Below are 16,551 nucleotides of genomic sequence, written 5' to 3'. Positions count from 1 at the left end.
CTAACCTCGACTCATCCTTAACCTGCTTCCGCCAGCCATCCCCTCCTCGTAGCCTTCCATGCCCCCATGCATCTGCGGAGCTCCAGCGTTGGTGTTCTTCGGAGCCCTGAGCTCTAGCCCCGCGTTTAGCATGTTGAGTCTAAGCAGACGAAGACGCAGGTTGTGTTCGTACGACGCGGCCATCTTCAGCGCTGAGTCGTGAACATCTTGGCGGGGATGTGAGGGAGGCGAGAGAAGGAGCTACGGAGTGGTCAGCGTTTAAAAGGTCTGTAGGACTGATGTACACCGGAAATGTGCAGCACCTACCCGGTTAACGAGATCTATACGCGCATTAAGCGTGCCGTTCTGTATCATGTCGACCAGCTCCTCCTCGATCGGGACACCCGAGCCGCTAGAAAACGCCTTCCCCATCTCCTCAAGCGTAACGCACGCGAATGGGATGAAGTACTGCACGATGCTCTTCCGCCTGACCGCGCCATAGATCGGGGCCACATGGCCCTGCAGGTACACATCCAGAAGGTAGTCCGTCCTGTAGCTCTCCAGAGTCTCTAGACACGCCGAGTACTTCGAGCTGCAGAACAGCGAGACTGCGCGCCGGATGTGCGGTTCCAGCTCCAGAAAGTTGCGGAATGACGACGAGCCCAGCACCTGATTCTGTAGCTCCGCCCGGTCCATAGACGCGAGCGCACAGAGGCCGCCGTAGACGGCGATGTCGTTGCCCGTGAGCAAGGCGCGCTGCCACGTCACCCCAGCCGCCGGCCCACCCGTCATGAACTCCGGCTTCGTCTGTAGGAACGCTGTGGCAGCCTCACGGTAGTGGCCGGTAGCCATGTATGCGAGACCCAGGCACGCGGAGAGTATAGGGTCGATCTTAGCCTTGTCTTCGGCCTTGAGGCTCTGCGACTGGATCTTGAGAACGTGGGTTTGCACGGTAGTCCACGCGCGCTGGTGGATGGAGCACAGGATGAGCTTGAGCGACATGTCGGCGATGTGCTTAGGGGATGTGCAGTAGTCGCGCATCTTGTAGTAGGCTTTGTAGGCAGCATTAAAGTCGCCGATGCTCTGGTAATGCGCGCCGAGGTCTTCGTTGCCCATCTGGTTGATTGGGAGTTGCGCGTCAGCGAAAGCTTCCATACAGGGAAACGAGTTGCTTCAGAAGCTCTCACTTACTCGTATGCTCTCCTTAATGAGGTTGTTCTTGTACTGCTTCAGCTCATGCTCCAGCCGATCCGTCTCGGCCTTGATCTGCTTCATCCTCTGCTCCACCCATCCCAGGTCCGGCATGCTTAGAGGGTCCTCCGGCACTATCTGTTGTAGGCATCCTACGATCGACATGTAGATATCTGTGTCCTTGCCCTGCTTGGCCTCGGCGATGGCGGCGTGGAAGGCATCAATGGAGAGGTAGGTAGAGGTACAGCCTATAGTGATCAGGCGGTCTAGTCGTGTTCGATCTGTCCGGGAGATGAGTACGGATCCGAAGGTTCCATCGCGCATCCTCGCCTTCTGAGGCCAGGCGTACCTTCATAGTTCGAAATGTAGGATTCGAGGTCGAATTTGGGAGCATCTGCGCAATGTCAGCGGACGGCGCATAAACATAGGGGACTTGGAGCGCACCTCTCACTATCAAAGCTCCAGCATTCTTCCTCCGCTGAAAATACACGGACTGTTCAATATTGTTTGCCATGGTGTCTGTTTGTTTGAAGCCGGTGTCGCTGTCGATGGTGGGTAGTGGGGAGCTATGGATTCGGTGTGTCAAGCAGATGAGATAAGATAAGATGCTCAGACACGTTGTCACGTGCGCGTTAGCCAAACGATGGGTGTGTTGCAAGATCTGGCTCGGCTCGGCTCGACTCAGTACATCAAAGATATCAGAGCATTTATTGCGTGACAGTACTTGTAGTCTAACAGAAACTTTGTGTATGCTGCGGTGTACTCTAGCGGGTACCGGTTACCAGTACCAAAGTGCTCGACGTGTCCATCCTTCATCAAACCCGCCTTTCCAAAGCCTCAAATGCGGTGACAAACTCCCAAACGCTGTCCTCAAACGCCACCTCCAACAAACCAAGCCGAGTACAAGCACGTTTATTGCTCGTCCTTCTCCTGACTTGGAGCCTGTATCTTCTGCATCTGCTCAATGTCCTCCATCGTCTCGTTAAACGCATTCCTCACCGCGCCCGCCACCAGGTTCCTGTTCCACTCCCCCTTCATCTTCCACACCGCATCCATTAGCGCCGCGTTGACCTGCTCTAGCTGCTCGACGCTCAGTCCCGAGCTACGCTGCACCAGCTGTTTATGCAGTATCGTCATCGTCGTCTCGTCGACCAAAAGTGGTGGCCGCTCCGGGTTCAAGATGCTCTGTATTGCCGACGGGCCTGACGACGCCTGGTGCTTAGCCGGATGCGGCGGGGCCGGAACAGGGAACGGCTGCGAGGATTGGGAGGGCTGCGAGTTCGACTGCGAGGATTGGTACACCATTTCTACAACTGAGTCAGATATGGTTGAGCCAAACGAGGACGCGATACCATGTGCGGAGGTACCCTTGGATGACGACGTACCCTGCGTGTCCGGCAGCTCTGAAGCCCCGCCAGACACCTGCTGCATGGCTGTAAAGTCGGGATGGTGGCCGGTGCCGGCACCGTTGGTGCTCTGGGTGTTGTAGTTGTACGGTCCTGAGGAACGGTTCGATTTGTCCGAGGTCTTCTGGCCGGATGTGGTTGTGGATGCACTGTTCCGGTAGTCGCCTGGGTGTGAGCCGGGTGCGAGCTGGGTGTGGAAGTATTGCTGTGATCGCTGCGTAGCCTGCGTGTTGGGCGCACTGGGAGTAGCCATGATTTGGACTGGGACTCGAACGTGTGGGACCGATCCCACTTCTTGACTATCGGTCATGTGTACATCTTCGTATATACGCGAGGGGACTGTGGAGCCGTTGCTCTGGTGCGTGTGGTGGCCACCCCCAACACTATTCGAGTATCCGTTGGACAGTGGACTGGGTCCGATAAGCCGACGAGGCGTTACCGGCGGCAAAGTCTGGTGTCCAGGTACGGGTACACCGAGCACAATTGGTCCTGAGGTCTCTGTAGTCGTGCCAGATACTTGAGGCGGGACGTTTGTGGCTATCAAAGGAACATCATGCCCTTCTGCTGCCTGTTTAGCTGCCTTTTCAACAGCTTGCCTTTCACGTTCCTTCTCTCGGAGGTAAACAGCTTCACAGTCTGCAGCGAGCTGAGGATTGCCCTCCTTTAGGTGCACCATGTCGACCTCAACGTTGTTGACCAACTCGTTTGCGTTGAGCGTCCGAGCTTCATCGCCGCTTGTGGCAGCATCTTTTGCTAGGCGTCTAACGTCGAAGAGAAAGTCTGCGTGTCGCTTGTAGTACCCGTTGGATAGCCGCTTCTCTATAGTGTTGATGTCAAGGTTATAGTAGAACTTGCCCGTCGCTGTCTCAAGCAATCCAGGTACGCCTTTTGGATCTGTTGCCATCTCGAACGGACGATGCAACTGCTGCTCCTGGCGTTGTTCCTCATCAAGATCCGTGGTGAGCTTTTGTGGGTCTTGCTCGTCGAAGAGATATCGAATACGGCTTTCATCGATGATTGGATGTCGGAAGCGTTTGTACTTCTTGAGCTGCTCCATGACGGGTGCAAGGTTAATCTTCAACAGATTGAGCGTGTATCTATCACGCTGCTTCTGAGCTTTGATGTCTTCTTTGGAAGGCGGCACCGGCTCTGGCTCCGGCGCCTGCTCCAGTTCAGGCAGTTTGCGCTTCTTGCGGTTATCGAGGTCTGGAAATGCAGTGGGCGCTGCGCGGATGTACTTGATCAAGCTTTCAAAATATTCCCTGCGAGCAGGCTATGAGGCGCATCAGCATCAAACAATTACATGATCAGTAGTGTGAACTGACCTCTGTAGGCCGCTTCAGAGCGAACACATTTTTGACTGAGAAACCAAAAAGGTCTCGAAGCATGTCCGGGTCTAGCTTCTCGTCTTCTTTTGCAGTATCCAAGATGCCAAGAACCAACACGGGATCATTGGGAGGCAGCGCGCGCAGCATGGATGTGAAGGTCTTGATGACAGATGGCGCGACCGTCTGGTACCAAACGTCGACGTTCGGGATGTAGACAACACTAGGCTTGTGACGACGAACTTCTTTGAAGAGCTGAACGACGGCTGCCTCTGCCGATCGGGCAGAGTCCTCGAGTAAGGTAGGCAAGTCGAACGACTGAACATGGAGTCCTTCGAACCTGTTCAGCAAAGCTGCACCGATATACTGCTGGCCCATGCCTTGCAAGCCGCGGATGAGGAGCCGAGGTCGAAAGATTCGGGCGGTTTCGAAGTCACGTTGCATAGTCTCGCGTTCGAAACCTCTGTCATCGTCCCGGTCGTCATACTGAGCTTCCTCCAATGCGGTAAGCTTTTTCTTCTGCGGAATGACTTCGTCGAGTATCGCTGCGAGCTTTTGTAGGGACGTGCGTAACAGTGGCTCGATGCTCTTCGTCAAAGGTGCCGATGTTGACGAGCCCGATCGTTCGGACGACGGAATCATCTTATTGACAGATATCATGAAGTCCTTGGCCAGTACCGTAATCTTGCTAGGATCTATAACAAGCTTCTTCTCCGAAGTGTAGATCTGTGGGTAGGTGCCTTGGACAGCATTGAGAGCCGCCTCTGTGCAGAGAGCACGTAGATCTGCACCACCGTAGCCCTTGGTCAATGCCGCCAGTTGGTCTTTAAACTCAGGCTTCAAAGGAGGTTCCCAGCCCTTCGTATGGATGTCGATGATAGCGCGCCGTGCCTTTTCACTGGGAAGAGGAAAGTAGAACTCGCGATCGAATCGGCCAGGTCGTCGTAACGCAGGGTCGACAGAGTCAGGCCGATTGGTTGCACCTATCACAATGACTTGACCTCGACCATCCATGCCATCCATCAGTGCCAACAAAGTAGCGACTATGGATGCATGGATCTGTTCTTGCTTGCTCGAACGTACGGGTGCAAGTCCTGCAAGCCAACATCAGCAACTCATAAGACACAGCTCGAAGGCCCTAAGCTTACCGTCGATCTCATCGAAGAATATGATGCTGGGCTGGTTCTTCCGCGCCTCTTCGAACAACAGTCTGAGCTGCCGCTCGGCCTCACCAACCCACTTGCTCAGTGCATCTGCACCCTTCCGCATGTAAAATGTGACTTTTTTGCCTCCGGAGCTCACGCTGGATGCCAAAGCACGAGCAAGCAACGTCTTACCAGTACCAGGCGGACCATGAAACAGAACACCTCGAGGTGGGGTAACGTGGAAGCGGTGGAAAACCTCTGGATAGAGAAGCGGCAACAGCACCATTTCCTTCAGCTGGTTGATGTGGTCCTCTAGTCCACCAACCCCTTCAAAGTCCACATTCTGATCGACCCCAAGTGGGTCAGCGTCCGCAAGTGCCTTCTTATCCTTGACTTTGCCTAGTACGCCGGAAGTCGTGCCGCCTGCTTGCAGTGGGTCTGCATTGTGTGTTTGGGGTAGTAGTGGCCTCACAGCGGATGTCGGTGTCATGCCCACGGTGCCGCCGTATCCCTGAGGCATCCGCTGTTGCATGTCATCGTCGCTGCTGTCTGAGTCGGCTCCCCCGGCGGCAGCCACACCCCCTGGGCCACCAAAGAGAGGCGGAGGCCCGCCTGCTCCCCCAAAAGGTCCTTGAATCGAAAAGAGGCTTCGGTAACCGCCGCCACCACCTCTCTTACGTTGCGAGGGTTCCACTGGACCGGCTTCGTCCTCATCGAGAGTTTGCACCAGTTCAGGACGGTAGACTCGGTAATCCGGCTTGTTGCTGCGGCTGCGGAGGGTTGGCTTGTCGTCGTACTTGATTCCGGTTTCTCTATGGTTGGAGCGTCGTGTCCGTCTTCGCTTTGCGCGGTCATCCGCCAGCTCCTCGGCCTCTTCAGCTAACTCGTCACGGTCAATCTCGCTGTCAAGGTCGTCCGAAGCCGGACTTTGTCGACTTCGTTGGGAACCTCGGGTCCGGCCTGCGGCACGACGAAGCCTTCTACCACCTATGCTTTCACTCGTGTCAGTTTTGTTGCCTTTCTTCTGTGGTGACCCGTTGGAACCATCTGAACCTGACATGTTCTCATCTTCCTTCTCTTCTTCGTCATTAGGCGGCTCGAAGTCGCTATGGTCTTCGCCACTACCTTTACGTTTCTGAGAGGTTTGTACTGCTTGATTCTGGCTCCGTTGAGCACGAGACTGCAGTATTGTTAGCGGTTGTTGAAGTTTCAGCCGAGATGACCGAGTTATCGGCGGAGGGTATGTAGGTACCCTTGTAGTTCTTCCAATCGGGCCTTCGTCAGAGTCTTCTTCGTGCACCGACTCTTGCACTACAGCTTCGCTCATCTTGATGTCATCTTCCTCTTCTACTTCGCCAGGTGCGTCAATTTGAGTATCTGAGCCCGCGGCTGCTTCATCATCACTGCCCTCCACTTGCGGTTCGGCAATGGGACTGTGTGCAGCTTCAGGGCTTTCCGGCTGCTCCATGACGATCTCTCCAGCTGGGAATGATGCCTCCTGTGACGCCTCCATGATTGCGCTTGGAGGCTTCTTCAATCCCTTGCTGCCTCGCGTCGGCCGTCTCGGTGGTGGCTGAGGTTCCGGACTGCGCGTACCAGGCCGAACAATATTGGCATGCTTGCCAGACTCCGTCAGAGCCAGCATGGGCTCAGTCTCGTCGTGCGATATCCGACTGCTCCGCCTTGTTGCCATGAGGTCCGGGGTAAACCCCTGTCGTGTACTTCTGCTGCCACGGCGCGGCCGCATATTGCGTGCTGGGCTCGGGGGGATCCTCAGTTTGACGATCAATGACTTCCGTTGCGGTTTGCGCTTCGGTGTTCTTGAAACTGTGGCCCGGTCGTCTCCAGTATCCTCGATGTCGTCCTCGCTTTTTTCCTCGTACTTTATCTGCTTCTTGGTTGCACTTCGCACGCTCCTGCCTGTGCGTGGATTGACTTCGAGAGGTTCTTCGGACTTTTCACTACCTGACGCGAATGATTCTGCGCTTATTTCATCATCATCGTCCTCTACCTCCTCATCGGTGTCACCGTAGACGCGGCGCTGTCGCTTTTTTGGCTTCCGTCCCTGAGGCTTGATGTGTTTTGATCGTTTCGGAGGTCCTGGCGAGGATGCTCCGTAGTCAAGGTCGTCGGAGTCTGACTTGTTAGGGTCAAAGTCGTCAAGCCGCCGTTTTGTTCGGGTTGACATCGGGGTTGGGCAAGGCACGAGCGTGCTTGGTGGTGAAGGTCGACTATCGCTCTGGGTGTCAGCGATGCTCGCTCTGTACGAGCCGGGGTATGTCGAAAGGTGCAGCGCATTTCAGAAGGATTACACACGTAGAAACAGCAGAGAGTTATTCGACAATCAAGAGTTGTCGACGAGAATTCGACGTTATCATAACCGCAGCAGGCTCACTCGGCGGCGCTTGATGGGCACTCTCGCGCAACACGATGGAGCGCTCTGCACCGGGCTTGGAGCGGGTTGCTAGGCGGACGCGCTGACGATCCACCGGAACAGAACCAATCAAGAACACGAATACTGATGTACACCGGAGCGAAGAGATGGACTTTGCGACCGAAGAAAAGCAGTGTGAAGTGCTGCCTAGCGGGTGAGCGACTTGGGCGGGAGTCGAGGGTGAGGGTGAGGATGAGTGGGTTGCTTGGGGTTCAGTGTTGCTGTGCACGGATCACCGCCGCTAAGTCACCCGCTAACTTTTGCATCCAGATTTCAGGATCAGTTGCGCGTCTCCAAACTGCTATTGTACAGCCCAGCACAACACGCCCCTCAAGGATGGAATTCCACCGAAAAGCTCCTGAATGATTGCGGATATCCACCGAAGCAGATTGCGACTCTTTTCGGCGCAAAATTTCACCTGTTACAGCAGATATTAAGATGCTACGAAGGCATCAAAGAACATCTCTTCCATCATCCTGCCATCCCAGCTGCTGCCCGGCAGACCGTCACGCCTTGCGGCTCCTAAAAGCTTAACCTCCGGGCCGCATGTGTTGCCGCCGCTGGAACACATCACGTGGTTCTCCGCACCGTGCCTGACAGGCAACCAGGGTTCGCTGATCTTCCATTCTCTTGTCGTTCTTCGAAGCCAACACACTTTACACTTCTTGAACAGATAGACCAATCGATATTACACGTTTCGCTTGTCGCTTCGGGATTTGCGGCTACGTTTCCCAAACTACGTTTAACGATGAAATACTACTTAAAGGCTTTGCGTTATTCTTCAAACAATTGTCCCACTCGTTCAACGTCCCGTACAGACATATATCGTACCGTTCAGGCAATCTTGTGATGAACATCCTAAGCGTTTCCTCAGGATCATGCTTAGTGGAGCAGAAGATCTGATGAAGACAGTAGTGCGGCGGCATCTTCCGGCTAGCTGCAAACCATCACGTGACTTTGTCTCCTGAACTCCCGCTGGCTCCCCTCCTGGGTACCAAGGTAGGTGTGCATGCACCCTTCAACTCCAGGCATTGGCCCTTGTAATGACACCTTTGGACAAAGTAACACCTGGACTCGGCGGTTGTTCATGCGTATCCTCCACCGGGACGTGGGAGGCCTCGTTGGCTTGAGTCAGCAGCTTAGCGGCCATGCATTTCAGACAGCAGGGAGCTTGGGCATCACCTCCCCTCCAGCTGGCGATGTGACCTTGTGGGAATTGCATTGGTCGACTTGTAACTTGCCGCAATCTGGACCGATCTGAGCGGAAAGCGGCCTAGAGTACATCCTTTGCTGTACAGATTTATCCCATTATCTTCTCACCATCTGCTCCTTAATCATATATTCGTGAAAACAATCACGTCTTCCCGGCGAACAGTCTAGCCAAGAGGTGGTTCTTTTCACCAATCTCTGATTAGAGCAGTCATAGGCCCAAGCCCAAGCCTAAAATCCCTCTAACGCGCCTGGCAGCCATTCGCGCTCACGGTTGCGTGCTGAGATCTGAGCTCTTATCTCCATAGCCTTCTAAGGAGATGACAATCACGTTACAGTAGAATATTTACAAGATTAAAAGTCCTCCTGCACAGCGACTCTTCATCGGCTAGACCTGACAATCTGGTCTAGAACTGCGGGAGCCTTTGTTAGCAAACGCCCACAGAAACTTATGCGCGAGCGTACCTTTCCCATCTTCCAAAAACCATCCCGAACCGTCAATTTTCAGCTGGAATCGCTCGCCCTTGACGTAGAGGGGCGAGAAGCCCAACCCGCCCGCCACTGCCTGGTTGTACTGGAAGAACCTCAAGGCATTGCGGCTCAAAAATCGGCCTAAGCGCGTAAAGGGTTTAATGAACATAGGCTCGTTCTTCGGCCCAAGTTTTGCGCGCCTATAAAGCTCCTTCCGGTATGCGACGTCTATTACAAGCAGTCGCAACGTGCCTTGCACCGGTTGGCTAACGTTTTCGACGGGAACCTCTAGGATTCTGCTCTTCAGAATGGGCACCAAGCGCTGGATCTCGATTCTGAGGTCCAGCCTCGGCTGCCTATTCCGCTGCACCGGGACAGCTGTGATCGATTTTACCAGTCCTCGGGAAGCAAGGCCGTAGTTGAGTGCCAGGGCGATGAGCATGACGACCATCGCGAAATATGCAAAGCCGGTGTACCAATGCAGGTCTCTGACCTCCAGATAAATGTATTTGTACATCCAGAGTCCGCAAACAATAAACGTCGCAGCGGACGCCAAGGACACGAAAACATAGAGCCGCTGTGACGGGGCTTTGTAGAGGAGCGTCGGTTCCTCAAGAAGCGCTACTCTGTGTACCGGTTGGCCCACGAACATAGTAGAGGCAGCCGTGGAGGCACCCTTCGGCGGCGGTCTTTGGACTGTCGTTGGAGTGGACAGCGGAGCATTGGACGGGTTTTGAGTCTCCGTCGCATCTTGAGGTCTGGGAGCAAATACCTTCCGTGCTATCGCTGCCTTGCTCAGCTTTTTTGCTTTCGCGTACTTCCATATGGACACGGAGAAGAAGCGAGTGTTCTCCAGAGGGCAAAGGATATGGGCTCGATATTGAACAGCGGACACGGGAAATGATCGAGGTAGCTGGAAGCATGTCCGGCCATGCACGAACGCTGTGAAGCCTCGAGAGAAGGCTGCCATCCTATACTTGGGTCAGTGTATGCTTTAGATGTGATCTTCCAAGCAGACTTACCTGGATCACTGCAGAATTTGCGCGACGGCAGCGCGACGGCAGCGCGACGAGCTTGTCTGCGTCTGCAGGACGGCGCATGGCGCACTGCCAGCTCCGCCGGCGCCGATCGACATCTCCGTCAACGCCAAGTCCGACCCAACAGCTCAACTCTTGAACACAACGCAGCCTCCTCCAGCTGTCGCCGATCGCCATTGGCAGTCAGCAGCATCTTTCCAGCGGTCGTTATGGCCTCGATTGCCTCAGCATGTCGGGCCTCTGCGCGGGTCGCCGGAAGACAACTAAGAAACCATGGAGCTTCAAGAGGTAAACCGAGCTCCCAACGCCGAAGCTCACAATGCTGATATATGGCAATCGTAGGCTTCCGGACATCGACCTCAAACCTGGCCGCTCACAGTTTTCCCATGCCAGCACTATCTCCGACCATGACCGAAGGAAACATAGCAAGCTGGAAGGTTAAAGAGGGTACGGCGCAAGAACAATCCGCAGCTCGGACCGGCACACGAGCTGGAAACATTGCCATGCACTGACCGCTTTTCAGGCGACTCCTTCTCAGCTGGCGACGTGCTGTTGGAAGTTGAGACAGACAAGGCACAGATGGACGTCGAGGCTCAAGATGACGGCATTATGGCTAAGATTACAGTAAATCCTATTGGAGCTCTCTGGCGACATGCAATCGCTGAGACCTCATATAGCAAGGCGACGGATCCAAGGGAGTCAAGGTTGGAGTCCGCATAGCGGTCCTGGCGGACCCCGGCGACGACATAAGTAGCCTCGAGATACCTCCGGAAGAAGACAGCGCACCGAAAGCTGCAGGTAGCAAGGAAGCCTCGGAAGGCGAAGCACGGCGAAAAGACCGCCCATCCCCTCAGGAAGAGATGGCTTCCGGTCTCGACCCTACAGAGAGCTCTCCGTCAAGCGCAGAAGGTCCTCCATCCTCCAAGCCAAACGCAGACGCCAGTGCTGGTGGAGCAGCGGACACAGCCGGGAAAGGCAAAGACAGCGCAGATACGAGCAAGGCCAGCAGCGGAGGAAAGCCTCAGAAGCAGAAGTACCCGCTCTACCCCGCCGTACAACATCTCATCCACGAGAACGGCCTTTCCATGGAAGACGCCGACAAGATTCCTGCCACGGGTCCAAACGGTCGTCTCCTGAAAGGAGATGTACTCGCCTACCTCGGCCGGATCGAGAAGTCATATTCGGCAGAACAGTCGAAGCGAATAGCGAAGATGGGCCACCTCGACCTCAGTAACATCAAGATAGCCGAGCCAAAGAAGAAAGAGCCGGAGAAGGCCAAACCTGCTGCGACTGAAGCGGCCCTTCCCATCGTAGAACCGGACCTTGAGATTGCTATGCCCATCTCGCTCAGAGCCGTGCTCGAGTGCCAGAAGCGCGTAAAAGACTCAATAGGCGTCTTCTTACCTCTGTCGACCTTCATCGCACGTGCGTCGGAGTTGGCGAATGACAATTTACCGCGGTCAAAGGCCTCCAAACCAACCGCAGACGAGCTATTCAACGCCGTACTCGGCCTGGACAAGGTTGCGAAGACTTCAAGAGGGCGCTTCATCCCGCTAGTAACCGCTCTACCACCCACGCCGATAGCGGGAAGGGCCAAAATGGCGAGAAATACGCCAGACATCTTCGATATTCTGTCCGGCAAGGCTATACCGGCACGGCCGGTGAAAGCCAGAACTGCGGCTCCGGCTTTGGCTGGAGTGGTACCTTCAGCCGATTTAGCCACGATTAATGTGCTTACTGTTATGGCACCGAAAGGAGACGAGAGGAGGGCAAGAGTTTTCTTGGAACGGGTAAAAGACATTCTTGAAGTGGAGCCGGGACGACTTGTTGTATGATTGGAAAGACCAGAAGCGCGTTTGTTCGCTGTTCGAGTACATGGCTCCCTTTCCCATGGGATAACATGACTTTTTCCGGCGTGATAAATATAGCACTTATACTATGCTGCTTTGCTGTGAACGACCAGAATCTTCACCAGGCGCACAAAGTGCTCAGCAAACCTCGTTGCGAGTTTTAATCGTCGTACTTAACCCAGAATACCATATATTCGCTTTCCATCGTTGTCGACAACCTGAATCGGTAGCGCTCTCCTGCATCTTGAAAGGCTGCAGGATAGTCATGCTCGCTTTCAGCCCTCGTGCCCCACGTTCCAGTCACCAAACTTTTGACCGCATATTCACGCAACAAAGAACAGCTTTCTAATATTCGAACAACTGAACTCCCTATTTGGCATCGATCTACTGTGGATCTCAGCCTACTATTTCGAGCTTCTTAGCCACAAGTCACCGCAAAAGTAACTAATTACACGTCGCTCGGCAGCATAGGTACCTCACAACACCATGAGCATGACCCCATAATAGCTTGAGCACTCAGCGCACATACCTCTTAAGCCTGGATCTTTTCAGACTCATGAGCATAGCCGACAGTCTCCGCGAGCTTCCTCAACCTGTCCTGAGTCACAAATAAGCTCACATCTGGCGGTGGATGATGGACTCTCAGGTACCAACGCCCACACGACACACTCAGAGGCGCTGCACTCTTGTAGCGCAGTAAAGAGAGCTTGCTGAGAACTATGGCTGACAGCGTGTCTTCCACTTCAGATCGAAAATGCCATCAACATCGCCTGGAATCCTGCAGCAGACCCAAACCTCAAGCAGCAAGCTTTCGAATACCTGAACCAGCTTCGTGCTGAACCACTCGCCGTGTGGCAGTCATGCTTCTCGCTATTCACCCGCGCCCCTCGGCTCTCCGAGATCGTCCGCCACTTCTCTCTCGAGATCGTCAATAATGCCGTCCAGTCGCGGCGGCTCGACGCGCAAAGCTTGGGCTACATCAAAGACGGGCTCATGAGCTACATAAGAGATACCTACGCCGGAGCATCAGGACGAGATGCCGTTGACACCGCGCATATCCAGAACAAGCTCACGCAGACCGTGACATACCTCTTCACGTCGCTCTATGCGTCAGGCTGGGAAACGTTCTTCGACGACTTCAGGGCTCTCGCTAGGGATCACGCTACCATAGGCAGAAGCAACGTTCCTGCAACCGTCTTATACCTGCGCATACTGGGCTCTATCCACGACGAAATAGCCGATGTGCTCATGGCTCGAACGAGCGAGGAGCAGAGACGCAACACAGAACTGAGAGATCTTGTCCGCACACGAGACGCTCAAAAGATCTCGTTGTCCTGGCAAGAGATACTTGCACAATGGCGGCAGACGGACTTGAACGTTGTTGAGATGTGCCTCAGAACTATCAGCCGATGGGTCAGCTGGATAGACATCTCACTTGTTGTTAATCAGGCGATGCTCAACTCACTATTCGAGATCGCCGGACAGCCCGGTGCGCCGTCTTCAGGAAGCCCCGAAGGCAAAGTTCGGGACGCGGCAATTGATACTTTCACGGAAATAGTCGGCAAGAAAATGAGGGCAACTGACAAGATACAGCTGATGGATTTCCTGAATCTGGGCGACGTTGTTGGGCAGTTGATTGCGAGTCCACCCTTAGCTGAGCTTCGAGCCACATCAAACTACGACACCGATCTAGCTGAGACCGTAGCGAAACTTGTGAACACTACAGTATCTGATATCGTCAAAGTCCTAGACAGCTACACTGGTGATGAAGCGACGTCACGGCGAGCGGACGAGCTGCTTCAAGTCTTTGCTCCTTATCTTCTCCGCTTCTTTGGCGATGAGTATGATGAGATTTGCTCCACAGTCATTCCATCCCTAACAGACCTCCTTACCTTTTTCCGGAAAATCGTCAAAGGGAAGAACACGTTGCCAGCGCACTATGCCCAAACCCTACCTGCGATCCTAGAAGCGATCATCGGCAAGATGAAGTACGATGCCACAGCGTCGTGGGGTGAGGAAGATGAAGAGACGGACGAAGCAGAGTTTCAAGAACTACGCAAGCGGCTGCACGTTCTGCAGCAGACGATTGCCACTATTGACGAGAATTTGTACATCGATACCCTGAGCAGAATTGTTGCAGAGACCTTCAGCAAGCTTGAAAGCGGTGGCGTTGACTGGCGAGAGCTGGACCTGGCGCTTCATGAAATGTACCACTTCGGTGAGCTGGCCGTTAGGAATGGAGGCCTTTATCAGAAACGCGAACCATCTTCCGTCGCAGCATCACGACTGATCGAGATGATGGCGAAGATGGTAGAATCTGGTAAGGTTGCAACGGGCAGCAGCAGCTGGGTACAGACTGACTTTGCCAGACATCGCCTCCTACCCTCACCCTGCGATCCAGTTGCAGTACATGGAAATATGCGTCCGCTACAGCTCGTTCTTCGAGCAGAACCCCGCGCTAGTCCCTAAAGCGTTGGAGAAGTTTGTCACCCTGACCCATAGCAGTCATGTCAGAGTGCGAAGTCGGTCGTGGTACTTCTTCCTCCGTTTTGTCAGACCTCTCCGTAACCAGCTTGGAAACGTCTCCCAAACGGTCATCCAAGCGATCGGCGACCTCCTCACAGTCAAGGCGGAAGTCCCGGAAGACTCCGGAGACGATGACATGTCTTCGGACGAGGCCGACAAGTCTGCGGATGCCATGTTCAGCAGCCAGCTCTATCTCTTCGAAGCGATCGGCTGCCTCTCCTCGCCTCCATCAGTACCTCTTGAAAACAAGATACTATACGCGCAGTCGGTCATCAACCCTCTCTTCGCAGACATCGAGCGCAACCTGCAGCGGGCGAAAAACGGTGACGAGCAAGCTCTTCTGCAGATGCATCACATTATAATGGCACTGGGCACGCTCGCCAAAGGCTTCAATGACTGGACACCGGGCGCATCGGGCGCACCGCCACGGAGTGAGGTCTCGGACGAATTCGGACGCGCATCAGAGGCTACCCTGATAGCATTGGAGTCCCTGAAGTCCTCCATGAACGTCCGCTCGGCAGCTAGATTCGCCTTTGCCAGATTCCTCGGCGTGCTGGGCGCTCGAGTGTTGCAGCAGCTGCCAAGGTGGATAGACGGTCTGCTGTCGGAGAACTCGACCAAAGACGAAATGGCCACGTTCTTGCGGCTGCTGGATCAGGTGGTCTTCGGGTTCAAGACGGAGATTTCTGGCATCCTCGACACGCTTCTAACGCCGCTTCTACAACGGGTCTTCACCGGCCTAGCCGAACCCGTCACAGGCACGGACGATGAGATCCAGTTGGCAGAGCTTCGACGCGAGTACCTCAACTTTCTCCTTGTAATCTTGAACCAGGATCTCGGGCCCATCCTGGTCAGTGGCAGTAAGTGTCGGCCCGCCCTCAGAGTATCCAGATACGTATGTGTTGAGCTGATTACATCCTCAGCGAACCAACCCATCTTCCAAACCATCATCTCAACAATCGAGCACTTCGCTCGCGACCCCTCCGACTACCCGACCGCCCGCCTTGCCATCTCAGTCCTCACCCGCATGACCGCCGTCTGGGGCGGGCCAGACATTCGCCTCCCCACTTCTCCCACCGCTCCCTCATCCCCAACGCAGCAACGGCAACCTGCACCGGCCCTTCCAGGCTTCGATCAGTTCGCCATCACCACATTCTCCCCCCTCGCGTGGCAGATTCCGGCGTCACAGGGCTTCGACCCGAGAGACGCACAGGCGAGGCAGGTGCTGCTCGAGCTTGCGGGGTTGCAGGCGGAAATCCTGAAGAAGAACGGGACCGTCTACCTCGAGGCGCTTAGGGGACAGTTGAGGGGGTCTGGTGTCGACGAGCAGGGCGTGGAGGAGTACGTCAACAGCATCGTGAGGGCGGGAGAGAAGGCTTGGAAGAATTTCTTTGTGCAGTTCATCTCGAGGTATACGCGGCCGTAAAGGCGAAGCCGGAAGCTGAATAGCGGGTCTAGCATGACGGAAGCGGGGCGCATCAGGAGGTGTCTTGGCTGGCCGTCGATTCCTGAGGCCTGGTGTCTGTGCGGGTTTTTGCATAGGGGTGAGAGGAAGGGACGAAAAGGAGGTGCGCCGAGTGCTTCATGGCAGGGCACTAGGCTTGCATGTAGCGTGCTCGAAGAAGCATTGTGCTGGTTGAAGAAAGCGCCGCTTTCTTGCTGTTCAGGAAGAGATGCAACACGGCTCATAGTTGACTACCTAGTAGGTGACAGCTGCCTGCGCGTGCGTGCTCTCACAACACAGTGGAGCGAATGTCCTCTCACGTGACGACGACGACGACGACGACGACGGCGAAGCAGAGCCTCACAGCTGTCTCACAGCTCACAGCTCACAGCCAACAGCCAACAGCCAGGTGGTCCGGGCACATTGGCCGTTTGAGCCATGCCGGATCAAGTTCGGGCAGTCGCCGCCCGGCTCGGCGGAAGATGCACCGCCGATCAAGATTTTTGGTCCCTGAACGGGGCTTGGCAACTGGGA

General features: G+C 54.9%; 4 protein-coding genes across 4 annotated transcripts; 1 reads left to right on the top strand and 3 right to left on the bottom strand.

Moving 5' to 3' along the window:
- W97_02526 (uncharacterized protein) lies at nucleotides 1-1,684 on the bottom strand (the record flags this gene model as incomplete). Its single annotated transcript, XM_007780426.1, has 5 exons — nucleotides 1-240; nucleotides 307-1,095; nucleotides 1,171-1,451; nucleotides 1,520-1,564; nucleotides 1,615-1,684. The coding sequence occupies 5 exons, from the start codon at nucleotides 1,682-1,684 to the stop codon at nucleotides 1-3; spliced, it is 1,425 nt and encodes a 474-aa protein (XP_007778616.1).
- A 398-nt stretch (nucleotides 1,685-2,082) lies between these two features.
- W97_02525 (uncharacterized protein) lies at nucleotides 2,083-7,234 on the bottom strand (the record flags this gene model as incomplete). The annotated part of the gene is made up of 3 exons (XM_007780425.1): nucleotides 2,083-3,849; nucleotides 3,902-4,995; nucleotides 5,050-7,234. The coding sequence occupies 3 exons, from the start codon at nucleotides 7,232-7,234 to the stop codon at nucleotides 2,083-2,085; spliced, it is 5,046 nt and encodes a 1,681-aa protein (XP_007778615.1).
- Nucleotides 7,235-9,070: 1,836 nt separating this feature from the next.
- On the bottom strand, nucleotides 9,071-9,812 carry W97_02524 (uncharacterized protein; the record flags this gene model as incomplete). The annotated part of the gene is made up of 2 exons (XM_007780424.1): nucleotides 9,071-9,102; nucleotides 9,155-9,812. The coding sequence occupies 2 exons, from the start codon at nucleotides 9,810-9,812 to the stop codon at nucleotides 9,071-9,073; spliced, it is 690 nt and encodes a 229-aa protein (XP_007778614.1).
- A 792-nt stretch (nucleotides 9,813-10,604) lies between these two features.
- W97_02523 (uncharacterized protein) lies at nucleotides 10,605-15,999 on the top strand (the record flags this gene model as incomplete). Its single annotated transcript, XM_007780423.1, has 6 exons — nucleotides 10,605-10,644; nucleotides 10,721-10,821; nucleotides 10,875-12,026; nucleotides 12,795-14,367; nucleotides 14,417-15,433; nucleotides 15,497-15,999. 6 exons carry the CDS (start codon nucleotides 10,605-10,607, stop codon nucleotides 15,997-15,999), a joined length of 4,386 nt encoding a protein of 1,461 aa, XP_007778613.1.
- Nucleotides 16,000-16,551: the final 552 nt, after the last annotated feature.

This window comes from Coniosporium apollinis (assembly GCF_000281105.1).
Source record: "Coniosporium apollinis CBS 100218 chromosome Unknown supercont1.9, whole genome shotgun sequence".
In the NCBI taxonomy this organism is placed as follows: Eukaryota; Fungi; Ascomycota; class Dothideomycetes; genus Coniosporium; species Coniosporium apollinis.
This window is presented reverse-complemented; position numbering and strand designations above follow the sequence as displayed.